A 21,794-nucleotide genomic window follows, 5' to 3' on the forward strand; every position below is an offset into this window, starting at 1 on the left:
CGAATATTAAAGACATTTGTTTTGGGAGTTGAGAAAGTCGGTCCCACGGTGAAATCCATGATTTAATTTACTCCGTATCTATGTGGAAATATGTTGGGTGTTGTGTTGTGAATTTGTCCAGTTTCAGAAGGCTTTTGTGCATTTTGTTTAAACAACTTGAAGAGAAATGGGTTTTCTGTAATAGAAAACCTTTTTGATTCATATTCAACACAAACAACCCATGACAATATACTGTACATTAGTGCAACAGAGAATAGTCAAAAAATAGTATATTAGTTATATCTCTCTCTCTCTCTCTCCCTCTCTCTCTCTCAAATGGGAAGGCTTAAATGAAATTCCCATCAATAAAAATAATTGCAGGTATTTATGGATTATTCTCACTTAGTCTGTCGAGAAAATGTGCTGGTCACATATAAATAAATAATATTTTGCATAAAGAAAATGAAGCCTAAAGATTTTATACATTGTGACATTAATCACAATGTATGATTGTGATTAATCCCAAATTCCCCCCCCCCCCAAATTCTCATTACTGTAACGCATCCTTAATAATATACTTTTTCTATTCCCATCTTTTTTTTAATAACAATTCTCATTATCGTTACAATGTAGCACTGCTGTTGTACAATTCTTTTTTTAATTAAAATCTTTCAAAATGAAAGTCAGTGCCAAGGGAGTACTATTATGATGCATACACAACATTAATAATAATACCATAATATCCATGAGAAAATTTGTGGGAAAAATGTGTGTGAAAATAATGTCACAACTCAATGGCCCTAAAAATAGGCTTAATTGTATTTATGCAACATATAATGTCTTGATTGTTTCTTCTGATTTCGGAGTAAAATAGGTCCGGGTCATTTAGGTCAAGTTTCATGAGTAATTTGTAAACACAACCTTTTAAAGTAATAGTTCACCAAAAATGAAAATTCTGTCATTATTTACTCACTCTCATGTAGTCAAAGTGAACACGGCCATCAAGCTAGATTCTTAGTCTTCTGAAGCTATACAATAGCATTGTGTTGGGAACAGACTAGGGATGTCCCGATAGCGATACTGGTATCAGAATTGGGCCCTATACCAAACAGATACCATTTGATGAATGAATGTCTTTACGTAAACCCAAATTCTAATCACGTTATGTCCTAGCGAGATTATATAACCTCAAAAGCTTCAATTTAATGACATAAATAGTGTTTACTTTGCATGTGCAGCGCACTTCAAATGTGAGCAAAGCACTAGTGAATGTGTGGAGACAGTGTTGTGCTGACGCCGGCTGCACCGCACATACCTTTTAAAGATCCTCCTTGGCTCATACAGGGAAAACACCATCATGAGCATTGAGCACTCTGTACAAAATTCACTTTGTTGCAATAGGCACATACAGAGTACATATTTAATTAAATAGCAGGCTTTTGTAGTTTAATAATAACTTCGAGTCACATAACAACCGGCTCTTTCAGACTGAAAAGCAACCGTCATCACACAGAAACACTTCAAAATAAAAGCTCAGTCAAAATAAAAGCTCAATTTAAATTAAAGAAAAGTATGACAGAAATATGTCGCTACTCTATAGTTATGTAACATTCACTGTATTACTACTACTACTAATAATAATAATAATAATAAATCCATGGTAACTGTTTTATATTTAAGCAATGACATCTGTGATGCTCTGTTATGCAGCACTTAATTTGACAAAATATAACTCAAATGACGTACTTTGGATTTTGCTGTAAGATTCTATATTTAAGCACTTCATTTGATACAAAATAATACAATATTATGGGGAAAATAATTGGTATATTTTTGGTTGATTAAAGTTTTATTGAATTCCTTTTGGGGTGGCTGTGGTTCAGTTGGTAGAGCGGGTTGGCCACTAATTAAAGGGTTGGTGTTTCGAATCCCGGCCCACATGACTCCACGTGTCCTTGGGCAAGACACTGAACCCCAAGTTGCTCCCAATGGCAGGCTAGCACCTTACATAGCAGCTCTGCTGCCATTGGTGTATGAATGTGTGTGTGAATGGGTGAATGAGAGGCAGCGTAAAGCGCTTTGAACCCCGCTAAGGTTAAAAAGGCGCTATATAAGTGCAGACCATTTACTATTTTGATGATAAAATTTTAATAAAAACAAAACTAAAACAGGTATTGAACGAGTTTCGCCAAGTATCAGAAAAAAGTTCTCATATTCACTGAGAAATTGTTCTCAAAAAAATGGTATCGGGACATCCTTAGAACAGACCAAACTTTATATGAACTAATGAATGTAATAATGATCTAAATTTCAAAGTGTTCCTCTTAAAAAGTTTTGAATGGCGTAAATCTGTAGTATGTAATTCACTAGCGCCACTTAATGTAATTGCAAAATTAAACTTTGTTTTCAAAACAGCATTCTGAATACACCCCCGCCTGCTGTTGGTCAAACAAAGAGATATCCCCCTGCTCATGCCATTGAGTAATGTTGTTGGGGCGGGTCTAAGCGGGTCACTCAAAACAACCAGAGCAATTTTCATTGCACCACAGAAACACAGTGCTTACAGATTTTGAGTAAATTAACCTATGAATGGCTTCCTTATAGTTGTCTCTGAACATAAAGCTGGGATAGATGAAAGTATTTTAACACAGAAAAAGTTACATCAGCTTTCATACTTCAGAAGAAATATATTGTTGATTTTTGGAGCTCAACAGCCCATGGTCTATGAATCGGAATTGTATACATAGGTTTGTAAAGACATGAAGTTTGGGAAAATATTAACAGAATTCCCATTAATCAGCATCAACACAGCTGACAGTGTTGCAGCAGTTTCCAATATTCTTCACACAGATTGTTCCAGTCTTAAGCGGCTTGTCTTTGTTAATCTTGTGGTGCCTTCAAATCTGCGACTCCTTGAAGTGGCAAAACGGCATCACACACAGTGTGAGTCTCTTCAGAGTGATTTCCCCAGTGCGCTTATTCACACCGCATCCCCGTCCTCACACAGCGAGAGCTGATGGATTTTGATTACAGGAAGCGAGTTGTGTGTGGGCGGCTCGGGCTGCAGCAATTCCGTTCTCATGCAGCAACAAGTCCTTAGCAGGTTCTTACCACACATTCCTGCCACTTTTGCTCCCACGCTCACACCGGCGCCGACCCCCGTCGTTCCAGCCGAGGAAGCTCCGGAAGGGGCCTGCCACTCATGGCCGTCCCTGGAGGAAGGGCTGCGGGATAGCGCGATGGAAGATGAGGGGCTCAGGCGAGAAGCATTTTCACGGCTGGTCAGGCCAAGGGCGAGGAGCTGTGACTGAGCGTGGCGTGGACTGTGACCTTGGTATAGCGGATGGGTAGGCGTGGATCTCTTGCGGAGGCAATGCGCACCTAACACGCTCAGGAAAGCTTTCTTAAACTCGTGACTGGAGCAGGGGTAGATGATTGGGTTGATGCAACTGTTGAAGTAACCGAGCCAGAACGTTATCTTGAAGACAGTGTCCGAAGGCCTGTACGTCGGGAATATTGAACCTAGAAAAAAAAAACAGGAAGGAATGACAGAAATAATGACTTCATATTTCCAACAATGTATGCGTTTACATACTCAATCTTACACGATTATACTTAATAAGCCGAGAACATGTAAGGACACATTGGGCCTCATTCATGAAACATGACAAGAACTAGTTTTTGTGTTAATCGTTCGTAAAGCCATTCTGACGTATTTTCTTGGAAAGTTTTCAAATTTTCTAAACATTAGTTGGTACGAACGAAGTCTACACCTGCTCCTGACCATGTGTAAATCGTGCATATGACATCTGAACGTTTTGTGTTCTTTCAGGCAAATGGACATGACTGCGTTTTGATGGAAGTGAAATTAAATAAGTTGTGAAAAAATTAATAATTACTAATAAATAAAAGTGTGAAATTACACGTCTGAGACCGTCTACTCTCACATCATATCACGTGGCTCGCTGGGCGCGCCACCGCAGAGGCAGGCATGGGGGCTTCACGCCACCCACCACGGCAACCACAGCCAACTCGCCACTCGCCCCACCGAGCATGAACCACCTTACAGCGATCACCTGTGTGACTCTACCCTCCCTAATAACTGGCCCAATTTGGTTGCCTAGGAGACCCGGCTGAAGTCACTCCCAGCTGCTGGCGAGTCTGAGCCCGTACACTCGCACATCTTATCACGTGGCTCGCTGGGCGCGCCACCGCAGAGGCACAGCGCGTGTGGAGGTTTCACGCCACCCACCGCAGCAACCACGCCCAACTCACCGCGTGCCCCACCGAGAGTGAACCACCTTACAGTGATCACGAGGAGGTTACCCCGTGTGACTCTACCCTCCCTAACAACCAGGCCAATTTGGTTGCCTAGGAGACATGACTGAGGTCACTCTGCCACTCACATTCGAATCAGCGAACTCCACGGTTGGTAGCCAGCATCTTTATCACTGAGCTACCTGGGTCCCCCACTTTGTTTGCTTTTTAAACCATAGCCTATCCTAGCTTGATTTTTGGTTAAAAAAATAAATAAATAAATGTATGCACTCTAACATGACTGGTTGGACAGTTTGCTTTTATTTAATATGAGCTCTATAATTTAGGTTTTATAATTTAGTATAGGGATCGATAAATCATGTTCAGTTGATAACGTATGGTCAATGCTAATGCTGTTAAACCTATAAATAAACACATCGCAGGTAGGTTGCGTACACAATACATTGGGAAAAAATGTAAAAAGCCTGCACACTGTATATATATATATATATATATATATATATATATATATATATATATATATATATCTTGCATATCTGTAATATCTTACAGCGTTTCGGTCAAATATCTTCTTCAGGCATTCTGTTAATTTCTCTGAAGTTTCTTCCAGTTGCAAGTATATCACCGTTACCATCACGATTGACCCGATAAGTTTCACAAATGATGCTGGCGATGTGCTGCGAACTGAACCAGAGAAAGTTAATCATGGTGGAGAACATCTCCCTCCAATTTTTTCACTAATGTCAAACAGACTTTTGTAAATGTTTGATTCACAAAGGAGTGCCATATGACAGCAAAAACATCCAATGACAGTAAGTCCTCACTTTCTTTGAGATGCTATTGTGTTTGCTAAATCTAAATTTTACAATGTGAATGCACTTCATTCATAAGAATGATTTCATTACTGTTCCACATAGATGTTAACTAGTGAGTCTGGTGCCTTCCTTATTTGGCATTTTCATGGGCATGGATTATGATAATTGTGAACGAACATGCTCATGGCCCTTATTTACGAATGTATGGAACATACACACCTTTACTAACAAATCTGTGGAGTACAAAGCATTTGTGAATTCAGCTGAAAGATTTCAGGTCCATTTTACATGCAAATTACTCTGAATTTACACATAAATACTACAAAAGTTTCATGAATGAGGCCCATTAAACAGTTTTCTTTATTAGAGGAAGGTCATAACCGGCAGTTACCTGGATTTTATGTTGCATGTAGACACCTTAACCAGCGTTTTTACTGGCTTATCCAATGTGCCAACGTTTTGCATATGCCTGTTAACGTTACAGAAAATAATCTGTTGATTTTAAAGCGCATTTAAACAGGGCTGGCTCTAGCTATAGGCAGACTATGCAATTGCCTAGGGCCTCCACATTGCCCATTACCACATTATACACTGTGGACGTTTCATGCTTGGAAAATTCACAAATGTCACCTATTATCAGCGTTGAAACAAATAACATGTCAAATGAGTCTGATGTCTACTTTGGTATCACAAAATCTCAAACTTCTGCGCATGGTCATGGACAAGTTTTCAGGGTCGAGGTACTGCAATATTCCCTCTGCGCAGCACATGTTGCTGCACTCAAGAGCCACAAAACAATTTTTTTTTCACGCTAAAAACAAGAACAGCACAAACTGAGAGGTGATCAAACAAAATGTTAGATATTATTCTGATTTCCTGCAATTCTGTGAGTATCTAGATGCTTGAATTAATGAGACCGGAGATCTTTTGATTCAGAAACACTGAATTTTCTTTGGTGTATTTAAATGTTAGAAATGGCTATAATTTATCATAACGTGAACATTAATAGTAATATAAGTATGTCATTATATCAAACTGTGTTATGGATATGGGATTATTTTGCACTCCTTATGTTTAAGTTGCTTTAACTTGTAAACTAAACACTCTCATACAGCATGACCATGAAATACAGACCATTCACAGCGAGCAAAATGCGTATTGCAGCAAAAATGGCAAGAGCTGCCAAAATATCCATTTTCTATTATATTATATCTATTATATATATATATTCTAATATCCATTCTGATTGGCTGGCTGTAATGCTGCTCTTGTGAGACAAGGGTGTGCATGTTTTAATCGGTTTATCAGGTAACAAAATTTTGTTTAGAACAAGGGTTGGCAACCTATGGCACGAGGGGTAATCACTGGCACGTCAGCAACGGCGAGAGAGGAGTAGACTATTTTATTTATATAAATTCCGCACCTGCAATCCAATCTACATCTTGATGTAATCCTTCCTCATGATAATGCGGTGTGTTTTTATGAGCTGAATGGCAGGCTAAACAAAAAGTAAAAAAGTCACGACCTGATTGGACTGCTTTTATGATGTATATTTTTTGATGGAACTTACCGAACATCCAAAACAATGCTGGCGAAATGCGCTCGTTGGATGTATATATGTATGTATGTATGTGGTATTTTTACCAGCTGAAAACAAACGTAGAGTTAACACAATGTGTAAAGAAGTCAAAACAACGCCAGGAATTCCTCCGTTGTGCACACAAATGAAGATATGCTGCATGGATATCTGACGGGCGGATCCGACGCCTGTACCGAACTGTAATGGGCAACATACATGAGCTCCTATGATGAGAAGAACCAGGTATGCTTGAGGTCAGTATTAGGAAAATTACTTCCTGTTTTTGGTACGTTTAGACATCTTTGGTCCATCTTGCGTTCATATATCAATCGAACCACACCAGAGAACCGTACCAGAGAAACCCCAAGTCACTTATCGGAAATAAAAGTGGTGTACCCTGGTGTCCTGGCCAAATTCCCCCATTGGTCCTCATCTATCATGGCCTCCTAATAATCCCCAACCCTGAATTGGCTACATCACTCTACTCTCTCCTCTCCACCAATAGCTGGTGTGTGGTGAGCGTTCTGGCACATTGTGGCTGTCGTCGTATCATCCAGGTGGATGCTGCACACTGGTGGTGGTTGAGGAGAGTTCCCCTATACTATGTAAAGCACTTCGAGTGCCTAGAAAAGCGATATAAAAGTAAGGAATTATAAATGAAAATATAATCAGCATCAGTTACTGAAAAAATACCATATCGGACTTCAGCTTCTATAAATATATGTATTTTTTTAAAACATGCTCAGGCAGGGTTGGACTGGGAAGAGAAATCGACCCAGGACTTTACATGGCAACTAGCCCTACTGCTGAGTGTTGGGGGGGGTAATGGGTGTTCGCTGTACTTTTCTACATATCGCGGTGCCGTTTTGTGGTCCGTTCTGCATAACGCGGCGGCTAATTTTTGGCTTATCGCGGCCCATTCGGCACGTTTCGGCACATTTCGCTCGGTTCTACCGATGGCCATTTCGCCCCAAAGTGCATCGGCCCACCGGGAAAATGCCCGGTATGCCAGATTACCAGTCCAGCCCTGTGCAACCCAGGGTTACATTTTTATTTATTACTTACTTAAAGGGTTTAAATGCAAACTAATAAGCCAAGTATGTCCGGAAACCATGTTTTACGTGTGATTTTAAAGTTATTGTGTTTTATTTTCTCCAGTCTTGATGTCAAAATGTAAACAGACACGTGCACAAGACATGCCCTTTGAACAGGCTGGCAAGAAAAAAAATGCCAATAAAGAGATTTACATGCTAATTGAAATTTGGGGTAATGGGGGAAAAAATAGATGTGTCTGTTTGATTTATGTCCTTCCTTATAAAAAGCACCATTTCAGCTGTTTAATGACCATAGATCACTTGTGATGCTTGAAAACATACTCAATGTCCAGTAAAATGCCATCCAAAGCATCAGCACTTATTTCGACAAATTAATTCCAGGCACTTACAATACAATTTTACCAGACACTTGAATCCTATGTTTCAGATGTCCCATCCTCTCATTGAGAAAGATTGAATACTCATCTCTATCATGCAACGGGGAAGATTAATGAGACTTGAAATTATTAGATAAGGACCAGAAAATTAAAAAAGGTATGTCCAGAACAGTATGAAAGAGAGGAAAATGAGTTTGAAAGCATTGTTCTCGATGCCGCTGCCTCTGTGTGGCAGGACAGATCGTTACGTCATGCATCACAATGCCGGCCAGGTCTTTTTATAGCATCCGATCTGATCTCCTTGCTGGAACGCTCGTCTGTTAATCAAAGGTAATAGTTTTATTCAAATTGCCATCATAAATCCAGCTCAATATGATCAGCCAATAGCTCTTCAGAGGAAAGGAATAAAGCACAGCAGGGGCTGCGGCCTAGGTTCTGGAAGTTTTTGTTTCTTTGGGGATTTAAAAAAATTATTCGATAAAGACTTCTTACCATGAACCAAACCAGCCAGTTGAATAACAACATTACAAAGTTTGATTTTAAGCTAAAAACGATTTACATATAAGGGGAAATAGACAAAGGCACACACAAAATATATAGTTTAAGTGTCTTGAAATGTACAGTATATATTTATATGCAAATACGTATATATGAGTATTTTGAGAGTGTAGAGCAGAGGTGTCAAACGTGCGGCCCGTGGCCCAAATGTGGTCCGCAATGGACTCCAATGTGGCCCGCGGGATGATTTGAGGGGAAAAATGCTTAAAAACATTCACGCTGATTTAGCCTATTACATTATGTTTTTTTTAGCTACAGCAGATAAACATATTAATTCTAAGCGGTTTGTAATTTAAAGTACAAACAATTTCTTTGCATTAATGTTTGGTTTTAGATGGTTTGTTTAAGCTAATGCTATCCAGCCCAGAACAGGGAGCGGTTTTCTGTCTTTTTATTCAATATTGTTGCTTGATACTCCACTACTAATTGATGTAATCTGCGGTTAATTAAATTAATAAATTTCATGTTCTCCGTTTTATATCACCCCCAGGGCTGGACTAGTAATCTGGCATACCTGTCATACCGGGCAATTTCCCGGTGGGCTGACGGACTTTTGGGCAAACCAGGGCCATTGGGAGAACCGAGTGGGCCGGTGGTTCGTCCTCGAAACGTGCCGAATGGGCCGCGATAAGCAACAATGAGCAGCCGCGTTATGCAGAATAAGAAAGTGAACACGTCGCTCTTAAAGCATGTTATGAGACTGCTCAAGCTTATATATACATATTTTATATATACAGTGCCAAAACTACTAGTAACTGGTTTGCTGACCATGGCATTACTGTGCTTGATTGGCCACCCAACTCACCTGACCTGAACCCAATAGAGAATCTATGGGGTATTATCAAGAGGAAAATGAGAAACACCAGACCAACAATATTGATGAGCTGAAGGCCGCTATCAAAGTAACCTGGGCTTCCATAAAACCTCAGCAGTGCCACAGGCTGATTGCCTCCATGCCCAGGGGCGTAGCACCAAATTTTGGGCCCTGGGTACAAACCATCTTGCTGGGCCCCCGTACCAAATATGTATGTATAGAAAACTGACTTCTAAGGGGCCCCCCCTGCCTCGGGCCCTGGGTACTCGGTACCCTTTACCCCCCCAGTCCGACGCCCCTGTCCATGCCATGCCGCATTGATGCAGTAATTTGTACTAAAAGAGCCCCGATCAAGTATTTAGTGCATAAATTAACATACTTTTCAGAAGGTCGACATTTCTGTGTTATATATTCTTTATTCTAATATTTTGAGATACTGGATTTTTTATTTCCATGAGCTGGAAGCTATAATCATCAAGATCACAACAAAAAAAGGCTCGATTTATTTCACTTGATGTGTAATGAATCTAGAATATATTAAATGGTATTTTTATTTTCAGTACCCTAATGTTGCACACCATAATTCATTGTTATAAAGAACGTAGGAATAGAAAACAACACATATTAGTAAGACATTCAGCCAGTCAATGTACACACACACACACACACCCACTGAATTTTTATAATAGCACATTGGCCATACCATTAAAAAAATAAAATTGTCTTGCGAAACCACCTGGCCTTGAAACACAGCATCTGTCTTCAGAGCTAGAAGCTTGAGCAGTCTCATAACATGCTTTAAGAGCGACTCTAGAGCGGGCTCATGAACACACGGGGTAATAAATGAGCTAGATAGACGGGTTGAGGGAATATCCTGCCTCCAAGCATCACATTTTAATCATTACTATCCAATGGCTAAACAAGTTGAAAAGCTAATCTGAAGCTTAGTCATCTACATCCCAGTTACTAGTCACAAAAGAAATGTCCGCTACGTATTTCATGTATTTTGCAAACAGAAAAATGCCTATTTTAGGACCATTAAATTTTTTGGCATAATGACAAATTCTCATTACTCTAATGTGAAAAAATATAATTCTCAATACTGAACCGAGTCCAGATGTTTTCCAGTTGTAAAGTTTTGGAAATTAGAGGCCAAGCACCGACAGAGCAAAGCCTCTATTATATCTGTTTCCTGCTTATTATTATTCTTTATCCACTATTTAAGTCGATGGCAGCCAATAGAACAGTATGGTAAAAAGTTGCCAAATTTGGCACACTGATAGGGGAGGGTCTGAACACTCCTGATAGAAAACTTGGGGTCTCTATCTCAAACTGTCTAGCGCCACCAAGAGGTTGAATTTACACTTACGTTTCTGTAGAAATGTACTACTTTTTTCCTCTGATTCTTTGAAGAATGCATACCATGGTTTCAATTTACACCCAACTACATTTTCCACCTTCAGTCTTTTGCTTCTCCAAAAAATGTTGTCTAAGACAGAGCCACAAAGTTTGGCGAAAACAAGGTATCCAAAAAGGAAGTGAGGATGTATCTCAGAAATGCTTGGGCATATAGGACACAAAACTTAACATTTTTCTTCACCACTATGAGCTGAGGGTGCATGCACAGTTTGGGGAGAGCGCCACCTAGTGGTTAAAAATCCGAAAAATTTATATTTTTGTGTAAAACTTATGATTAGTTTGGCTTATTGTCATTAGGAATACAGAATTTAATTCTATTTATTGTATAGAAAATGTAAACATCACACATGATGTTCTACAGTCTATCCCGAGTGTTATCCGCTGAAATATAAATAGATGATCTAACCAAATAATGTGTTAAATTGAAAAATGAAAAAAAGAAAAAACTGAAACAATTTCGGGCAACCCCATAATGATAATGACAGAAACAATGAGTCGCAACGCTTTTTATCGGTTAGAGAGAAGTTACCAATTTGCACTAGTCAGAATGTAAAAATACTAAAAGTATCTTCTTTATCAGGCCATTTATTTGGTGGAATTCTATCAAAGTTTATGTCCTCAGCTCACTGAGGTGTGAGGGCCCATTTACGGGAACAGAAATGATCAACTATGCCATACATTCGACAATAAATCAAGCCACCAGGCCCTTGTTCAAGCATCATACTGTAAATGTACAACTGTAACAAGGTTGTCCTTGACTGCGTGATTTGCCACCGGACTTATTTGACTTAACTGTTTGTGTGAATGGGGCCAGTCCATAAATTTAATGACAAGATGTGGTCAAATATTACACGGAACAGGTCAAACCAAACTTTTGCTCTCACCAGTGAAAGGATCTCGGTGATAAACTTCTTCTATACTACTCAATCAGTGGTGAGTGAAATCTGAAAACCTACCAGTCAGTGGCTCATCACAGACAATTTTAGTCGCATAGCATGAAATTTGGTCGCATATGCAAGTGATTTACTTACATTTTAAAGGGTTGCCGTATAGAGTAAATGATTGTTCTTGGGATTTAAGAATAATTTACTGCATAAACACTGGTCGGAATAGGGCAGAACCTTTGCGATGTGTCCACACGGAGTCATTACACTGATGCACACACCACAAACACACACACAACACCTGTGTTAGTGATGAAATGATAGGGAAAGGAACATTTAATGGTGTTTGTTGTACAAAACAAGCACAGATGTGACTTTCGACAGATATTAACTACTTTGCAGCCTCTGTAAGGCACAATTTAATTACCACAGAAGCATGTCAGGTTTAATCTATCACAAAAATGCAGAATGAGATGTTTGCAAGCACTTTTCATGTGGAGTTCAAAGCTGTGCTTGACGCTGGCATTGACGCCCTGATGTGAAACTTGAATGCAGCTTCACGATTGCTGTAGCAAAGAGGATATCCACTGTCTGTGAAGGATGACATTTAATGTACATTTCAATGAATATGCAATCTATGGTTGCATAGTTCTGTCAATTAATCATCCTTTTAGTGCATTTCTATCTTTATACTGTGGGAGACTTTATTGGAAATGTTAACCCTTTCACATGTACGATCAAACTCGTGTGATTACATTAGAATGGGTTCAGAGGATCTGTAAACTGGTTAGTATACTCAAGCCTTTTCCCATTCCATCTGTCACACGTTCTCGGTGCAACAATGTAGAAGGAACATGTTTTTAGAACCTTCTATTCTTGATGAAATCAGAATCCCATGATGCATTGCAATGTGGCGGCATGAAGTGCTTTAAGTGCATTTGCAAAGGAAAAGAAGTATATTGAGAGTAAAATTTCAGTACTTTCAAAATCTGTGATTAATCACGATTAAAATTAAAAATAATTTTTACCCAGTCCTATTTAAAATGTTTTGCAGTTGATGGACAGTGCAAAAATGGCTAATACGAACAGCAAATATCAATGCACCATTAAACCTAATGGTCAAATTAATTTTATGATGTCACACTTAAAAATTATAGATCAAACAGTTATTTTAAAAGGGGGAAATACAGCATAATGGGTTTGAACATAAAGTTCAGAAAGAGCAACTGTATGTATTTTTTCTATAAAGTGCAAAGCATTTAAGTAACAAAAACTACATAGACAGTGAAAGCGTGATATTTAAATTTCACCGAAAATTTTAACTCATAATATAAGGGTGATGATCTTGGGAGGGGGGGGGGTTATCCAAATTTGCTGACATTTCTATAAAATAAGCAATAGAATATTTAATTTAAATAGAGTTATGTCTATCACATGATGTGTTCAATATCCTGTTAATTATATCAGAAGTTATGGGGACATACTGTAAATGCCACCATTTCATCAGAATGACCAAACTACTTTAAGAAATAAGCAGGCAAATATTTTTCTGTTTGGTTTTTAATGTCATGCCCACATTGGTTGAATGTAATAGAAACCACATGAGATACTGATGCTCATTATTTATTAAAGCCCTGCTGCATTTTACTCAATTTATTCATCAACTGTGCAAATGCATCCAAAAATATAGGATGACTGAGCTATTTTTCAATTTCCTTTTTTCCAGGCTGAGTATTTCATTACTCTCGCCTTGTTTCCCATAGTTCCTTGTCTGAGCAAATGATCAGTGGAGAGAGAAAGAAACCACGTGGGAATTTCAGACATGAATTCAATGTTAAAAACTACTAGACATGCCTGTTAACCTAGGGCCCTTCACGGTGCTACTGTGTACTGCTGAAATACAAGCTGTGGTTTAGTCACGCAAACTCGTGCCCGTCTGACATACGGTGGCTTTGATGGGAAATAGACCGCATGCTAACATAAAGAATGCTTCTGAAAGGGGGAAAAATAATGTGTTTACACACTAACAAGCTCTAAAACCCCAACACAGATTTGGATGGGTGATGACAGGTGACAACCAATGACTCACAACCCTGCTTAAAAAAAAAAGCTTAAACCAGCTTATGGTTTAACTATGGTCTAACCAGTCTGGCTTAGCTAGAAGACCAGCAAACCTCTTTGGGTTGGTTTAAGCTGTTTTTTCAGCAGTGCAATCTCATAAAATGTGGACTATCACTTACAAACATTTGTTATTGTAACAATAGTTTGCAGAGTGGGTTTTCATCATGAACAATTCAATACCACCATGCTATGTTATTAAGTGTATTGAAGCTTGTTGCTATGGGGTTCTGGTTGGTTGCTTACTGGCTGGCCCAACTCTAAAGAGTCCACCCCCATGTCTCTATGATATTCTGGTCTATAGATATGACTCTGGTCCCTCCTTCAAGTCTATGATGTTTCCCCCACAATGTAATTCTATGTGTTTTCCAAAAACCGCATCATTCATAGCAATATCCCATTCATTACTATGGGGAGTTCTGCAGAGCTTGTCAAAGACAGCGATCGTCACCAAGGGGGGCGGAGCTTAGCGAAAGGTCAATTGAATGTGATGTCATAAAAAGAGTGTGTACCTTGACATAACACGGAAAAACAACACATCTTTCTATTGCGTTGTGTTTGCTGGCTACACTCAAAAGAACACATACATACGATTCACGAACAAAAGATTTTTATGAGCAGATTCTTGTGTGAATCACTGTGTTCACGGAGTTGTCTGTCTTCGCTTGTTTTCCATTGTGTTTATCTAAACATGCGCTAGACGGATGTCTTTTAATGTTGTGCTGCATCCAGCTGTTTTTTTCAGGGTCTTGTGAAGAAGCGCCACGTTTTTTTAACTTTTAAAACTGCGTCTCAGGGGTCTGGGTAGCTCAGCGAGTATTGATGCTGACTACCACCCCTAGAGTCGTGAGTTTGAATCCAGGGCGTGCTGAGTGACTCCAGCCAGGTGTCCTAAGCAACCAAATTGGCCTGGTTGCTAGGGAGGGTAGAGCCACATGGGGTAACCTCCTTGTAGTCAAGATTAGTGGTTCTCGCTCTCAATCTCGCTCGTACGTGGTAAGTTTTGCATGGGTCGCGGAGAGTAGCATGATACTCCACATGCTGGGAGTCTCCATGGTGTCATGCACATCGAGCCACGTGATAAGATGTGTGGATTGACTGTCTCAGAAGCGGAAGAAACTGAGACTTGTCCTCCAACACCCGGTTTGAGGTGAGTCACCGTGCCACCACGAGGACCTACTAGGTAGTGGGAATTGGGCTTTCCAAATTGGGGAGAAAAGGGGATTAAATAACTCAAATAAAAAAACTGTATAGGTTTGCAAAAATTGTTTATATAACAACATATAGTAAAAACTACACATTTGCAACATCGGTTTTTATATTTATATTTAGAAAAATCTAAAGCAAAACTGTTTTATTCTGTAGAAAAGTAATAACACACCTCTCCGCAACAACCTGCACGATTTGAGGTATCATTTGTCCTTTCATTCGCCTTCTAGGGAGTGTTGCCTTTGGCTTCAGTGATTGTTATTATGGCTGCATTCTGCACATCTTGTGCCAATGTGTTTACGCAATATTAGCACACCGACTTTAGTTTTGTGGATGTTCCTAAAAGTGATCCAGGCATAAAAATTTCAGCGCTCATACTGTACAGTCTAACCGCCGAGGGATCAAGGGAAGATTTAAAAGGAAGACGAATTTGCTCTTCTTTTTGAAGAGCAAATTCTTCATCCTCATACCTAATGCATTTGTCAGCAATGTCCCCCCAAAATTATACAATGTGTCTCTTCCACACAGCATTTATATAAAGCAGAGAGTCCTTTGTGCCTGAAGGCCAGAAGTTTCTGTGATGAAAACGGCATGTAATTACTTTTCTAGGAAAACAATTGATTTGCTGTTTTTGAATTATTGCGGATTGAACAATGACTTTTCTGAATTCATTGTGGGTGACATAAACATCTACTTGGGGGGTTTAGCTCCATTGTGAGATGTCATACATGCAAAAATAGTCAAATTGATCAGTGTAACATTAAACGAACTACTTTGCTATTGAGCCTAGTGTTTTAGATTTCACTGTAAAAATAAATTGGTATGTGTGTGTGGTATTGTTTCAGACTGAGTCATACTGATAAGGTCAGTGATTCCCTTGAGCTTTTTAACACCATTAAAAGCCATTTAATTCTAGTTAATTAGCAAGTGTTGTAAACTTTCACAGAAATAATATTTCTTAAAAATGTACATGCAGATTCATGATAATTGTTGTATGCTTGAGAAAACAGAGTTCCATTCTTGCTGAAAAACAACAGATTAAACCAATCTAAACTGGTTTGCTGGTCTCAGCTGGTCTCACTGTATAGCTTAAAAGTCCCCAAAACCACTCTAAAACCAGCAAGTCAACCAGTCTGACCAGCTTAAGGAAGTGTCCAAAACCTCTCTAAAACCAGCTTACTAAACCAGCTGGGAAAAAAAAAACATCTAAAACAAGCAAACCAGACCAGCTGACAAGTCCCAAAATCTCAACAACAAAAAAAAAATTAAAAAGAAAAAACAGCAAACAGACCAGCCTGACCAGCTTAAAAGTGCCCAAAGCCCTCTTAAACCAGCAAGTAGACCAGCCTGACCTGTTTAAAAGTGCCCAAAACCCTCTAAAACTAGCAAGTGGACCAGCCTGACCAGTTTAAAAGTGCCTAGAAATCCTCTAAAACCAGCAAACCAGACCAGCTGACAAGTCCCAAAACCAACCAACAAGACCATCTGAAAGTGTCCAAAACACCTCTTAAACCACCAAACCAGACTAGCCTGACCAGACTAGGAAACCAGCAGACCGGCTTAGGCTGATGAAAATTCAATGCTTTTTTTTCAGCAAGGATATCACAGATTTATAAAACTATTCTCTTTGTTTGCTTGGGGTTTCCAATAATACCATTTCCTGGATTCTTTCGTTTGTGACTAAATAGACTCATATTTTGTGGTTCATCTTGGAATAACCATGAACCTAAAGGTCTCCACACAAGAGCTCTGTTGTTCGGGTGGGAAAAACAATAGCAGCTGAAAATGTATTATGGGAGAACCCAAGGAGCTCTATTGAGAATTATGGGAATATTGGCATGTTCTGACTTTGTGAAACTCATTGAAGGAGCCAAACATATTGCAACACTTGTAACCCTGTAGTCAAAGTAAACTTTCTAAACAATAGGTTTAAACAAACATCTTGTCAAACACTGGCACATCAAACATCTCGGTTACTGATGTAACCTCCGTTCCCTGATGGAGGGAACGAGACGTTGTGTCGATGAGTTGAGTAGGGGTCCCAGGGGCTGAGGAAACTGCTCTTTTTTCGAAAATGTGAGTACCGCAGCCCGTTTCCTGAGTCCCGGGGCTGCCCATCTCAGGGGTGCTTTGAAGCCTTCTTGGGGTTCTTGGCGGCTGGCCGTGAGACGGGTGGCGTCGCAGTCCTGTGGGTAGCGCCACGCTGGGGCCGGCCCCGAGGGACCACGTCAGCCTACAGGCCCGAACGGGAGCCTCAGACGGTTCCGCCAGGTGACCGTCAGCTCCGCGTTGGCCTGCGACTGAGCCACCACACCCAAGGGTGGGAATCCAGCCGAGTCCTCAGCATCTGACATGACAAACCTGCTCTCCGATGCCGTGATCGATAGCTCATCGTTGTCGGCCCAGCGCTTGGTTGGAGCATACGAGCGTGACGGGGAGTGTGTGTGTGTGTGTGTGTGTGTGTGTGTGTGTGTGTGTGTGTGTGTGTGTGTGTGTGTGTGTGCAGTGAGGACATAAACCATCCACGAATGCTGACTCCACGTGGGTGGAACCCACACACGAGAGGCAGTGATCGTGGCCATCAGACGGGGAGAGACAATGACCGCAACCAGGAAATAAACACAAACGAAAAGGCATCTTGAAAAAGACGCTTTCCGTTTGCGCCACTCTTTTATAGAAAATACAACTCTTTTTGTGTTTTTTATATATACAGTATATATGTATATATAGACAGGTATATATAAATATATATATAAACAAAGTTATTTACTCCGTGGACTTCTTGCTTTTTCTGCTGCTGAAGTGCCCAGGGGTGTTTGCTCAGCACAACATAGTGTGCGAGGGGGAGGACCACTGGAAATCGCCATAGATCCAACAGCTTGTAGAGATGAATGGAGACTTGCTCGCTCGGCTCCGAAGAAGATATCTGATGTGTGTTTGCAGCGTCACTCCTTTCATACCCGTATGTCCGGGGGTGTGGCATGCAAATTCCACATGCCAATTTCCATTGGCCTATTCTCAAAATCACAGATGTCTGGGCTCCGCAGGAGCGACCCCTTGTGTCAACTCATCGACACAACATCAAGTGAGTGACAGATAGGGAACACTTTTGTTGCACTAGAAGATTTGCAGAATTGAAAATGAGTAAAATCTTTCATACTGTATACACTCTAAAATGGCAGAATGTATATGGAGGACGCATGCCAGTAGGCCTGTTTGGACCAAAACATTTATCAGATCTTCAGGATTCTGCACATGGCACCATTTGAGATAATTATTTTCCCATCGCTTCTGGCACTTCACATGCATTCAGACAGGAAACCTTAAAATGTTCCTGTGCATTCCTGTCTGTTAAATGACCTAGTTTGTTTCATAAAGCCGCAAGAAAAGAAGCCATTCACACATATAGACCAGATGCATCACACAAAGCAAAGAGAATCAGCTCAGATGCAATTGAAACAAGAGATCCTCCAATTCTGGTAATTAGTAGTCTTCTGGTACAGTTTTCTAACTTTTTAAACTAGTGATAGACTGATTAATTGGCCATTTTGGGATTACCGGCATTGGCAGATAACTGTGCCTGCTTGGCTGATTAACTGGTTAAGTGGTTTTCCCCCTGTGCCTCCCTTTTGAATTAAAATGTTCTTACCCCATTGGAAAGTAGTTTTGTTTTAAGCATAGTCCTCACTAAAAAAAATTGAATTTACTGAAAACAAGACTTAATTGTCATTTTGCTTCTCATGTATGTGCATCTTATTTTTCCAGTAAACTACAGTATGTAAACATTCTTAAAACAAGATAGAAATCCTGAGCAAGACAGTAATTTTCAGAATGTCGGCATTATATCGGCCACCTTGATCTCTATTTTTCAGGTTAATCTAGGTAATGCACATCTACGTTCTAGAGCAAAATGTCTGGTCGATGCCTTTACCAATAAGGCGATTGGCTCTTCTAACTGAAAGGCGAAATGTCCTTTCCTTCTGCACCTGAATTGAGCATTGCAATTTTCCAACAATTTTTCTGATTGGCCCATCTCCTTTATGAAATAATTTTTTTCTGAAAATTTCTGAATTTTTGTGTCTGGTGCGCAATTATACTGCAATTTAATGCTCTTTCAAGCCAGCTCATTCAAGAGGTACCTTTTGAAAAGACATGTTGCTAGTGCATTTTTGGACAAAGTTTTTATCAGCTAATGATAGTATCTATGTTTCAAAACACTGTTATCAAAAACAACATGTAAATATAAAAATGTAAGACACCTACCGATAGGAAGAACCAGGAAAAATGGAAGCCAACAAAGGATGAAGCACCCAACTACGATTCCCAAAGTCTTAGCAGCCTTTTTTTCACGAGAGAACTTGAGCAGACGCAGCGCAAAGTGTGTCCGGTTTCGCAATGCCTCATCCTCGGATACTGTCGTGTTACCACGGTGTATCCTCAAGGTTACAGCCTCAGAGGCATGGTCATATTTTTCTGTCTTCTGTCCACTAATTAGTCCACGTGTCTCCCTCTTAGCGACCACATACACACGGCAGTACATGGACAGGATAACCACCAGGGGGAGGTAGAAGGATCCCAAGGCGGAGAAGATGGCATAGCCTGGTTCCTCGGTTATCTTGCAAATGGACTCGTCCTCTGGCGCCGGTTCCTTCCAGCCAAAGAGAGGCCCAATTGAAATGGTGATGGACAAAGCCCATAACACAACAAGTGCTATCAATGCCCGTCGCTCTGTTACAATGGAAGGGTACTGTAGCGGATAGCTGACGCCAATGTACCGGTCAACCGATATCACACACAAACTCATGATGGATGCCGTGCAGCATAAAACATCCATCGCCGCCCAAACATCACAAAAGGGCCGCCCAAAGACCCAACGACCCAGCATCTCAAAGACGGCAGAGAATGGAAGAACTGTTGAACTTAGCAGAAGATCAGCTACCGCCAAGTTGACGATGAAGTAATGGGTAACTGTGCGTAGATTACGGTGGCAAGCCACGGACAGGATAACCAGTATGTTGCCTAGAACTCCAAAAACAATGAAGACCGCCAACACCGTGCCCAAAACGACAGCCTTCATGACGTTCAACTCTGGAACGAGAGCATGGCTGCAGTTGGTACAGTTCTCAGCAAAAGACTCTGGAGTCATGTTGTCATTGAGGGGAACCATTTGTTCAAGATTCCCAGGTATATAAAAGGGGCTTTATGGTTGGCCACATGGGATCCAGAACCCTCAGTTCAGTTTGTACCTTAAATTGAAGTCCCAAAAAAATAAAAAATGTGTTGCAAAATGGTACTTTTGCATAGGCCATGGTCCAAGGACATGTTCACTGGGGTGTCCATCCGCTGTCAAGGAACGTAATGATATTTCAAGTGTTGTGTCTTTCAATGCTCTAGAAGGGTTTTTAATGATCTACTGTATGTCCATAGAACATTGCTGTGGGTGAACATTTAAACAAGGGGAACTAAACATATTGTAATGCAAAGAGAGTCAGATTCTTTCATGAAAAGTCATAAATTCAAGAGATTGCTTTGACATGTTCATAACCATGTGCAGCTGGTGGTTCAGATCATACAAAACATTCCCAATGACAGAAACGGCACGTTGGTGCAATTTTTGTGATCCATTAAGGTATAAGAGGCAGTTTAGAAATGTGTTCCTCTAATTTGAGGCTTTAGAACTCCATCGGAACAGATAATCAGTCTTAGAGATGCATGAATGCATTGCTTCTGCAGATGTGTGAAAGTTTAACTGCTCCAAATCACTCTCCAAACCTGTTACTCTCTCCCTAGATTCATCTGTTAATTTTGTATCTGATCCTTTAAACAACAGCTTCCAGTTTTTCAACAAACACTTGTGGTTGTTGGGAAGTGTCCACATGGTGCTGACTATCGCGCTATGGTTCCTTTCATCAGTTAAGTCATTGATGCACACCTCAGCATTGAAAGTCTGCACATCACAAGCTGATGTCACTGATGTAGAGGTTGAAAAGCCGGATAATAAGGACGCATCTAAAAGCACTTTGGCATCCGCTGAGCAGATATTTTTGGCTGAAGTGCAGCTCTTGGTGCATCATGCAAATTTTGGGTGAACAGCTTCAGTCAGGATACATTTGGTCCACCATGCTGGTTTCATTTGAAGACTGATTATCCCTAAAAAAAAACAGAAAGAGACTGCATTGAAACTGGAGCTTTTTCAATACAGAGTATTCATTTGTTGGAACATTTAAACCAATTCTATATTTTGTGCATTTGGTTCATGCATTAAAATTATGTGTGAAAGGGTTTCATCTCTTGAAAACCACAGACAAGTGCATGACATTAAATTATGTGCTAGTTCCAGTGGATATTGTTTTGCACATTCATGAGGGATTCTCACCAAAATACAAATGCTTTTCCCAACAGTTCCATTTATGTGTTAATTTATTCATTTATCTTGTCAAACACAAGACCAATATGGGGACAATATAAAATGAATGGCAACTTAATTCGGATTCAACTGTAATGAAGTGGTCAAATCACACTAAAAGCTGATTAGGAATGTTGCCCGCATTGTAATTTCTATCCTAGACAATACAAGAGAAACAACATATTTTTGCAGATGGGAATATTTGTTGAGCTTCTACAAATGACAAAAAGTGGTCATATGATAGGATAGATTTTTTTTGCTTATTTAAGTGCTTGATGGTTGATGAAGTTTAAAGTTTATTTT

General features: G+C 40.0%; 1 protein-coding gene across 1 annotated transcript in view; it reads right to left on the reverse strand.

The window, feature by feature from the left end:
* Positions 1–531: 531 nt before the first annotated feature.
* The window catches only part of LOC127621328 (alpha-1A adrenergic receptor-like), a 35,171-nt gene continuing 13,908 nt past the window's right edge, over positions 532–21,794 (reverse strand). The window contains exons 2-3 of the mRNA XM_052094886.1: positions 19,349–21,235; positions 532–3,501 (exon numbers count right to left, since the gene is read on the reverse strand). Coding sequence (XP_051950846.1) covers positions 2,960–3,501; positions 19,349–20,252 — 1,446 coding nt within the window. The 5' untranslated portion in view covers positions 20,253–21,235 and the 3' untranslated portion in view covers positions 532–2,959. The remainder of the gene's footprint in view (positions 3,502–19,348; positions 21,236–21,794) is intronic.

This window comes from Xyrauchen texanus, chromosome 27 (assembly GCF_025860055.1).
Source record: "Xyrauchen texanus isolate HMW12.3.18 chromosome 27, RBS_HiC_50CHRs, whole genome shotgun sequence".
Classification (NCBI taxonomy): domain Eukaryota; kingdom Metazoa; phylum Chordata; class Actinopteri; order Cypriniformes; family Catostomidae; genus Xyrauchen; species Xyrauchen texanus.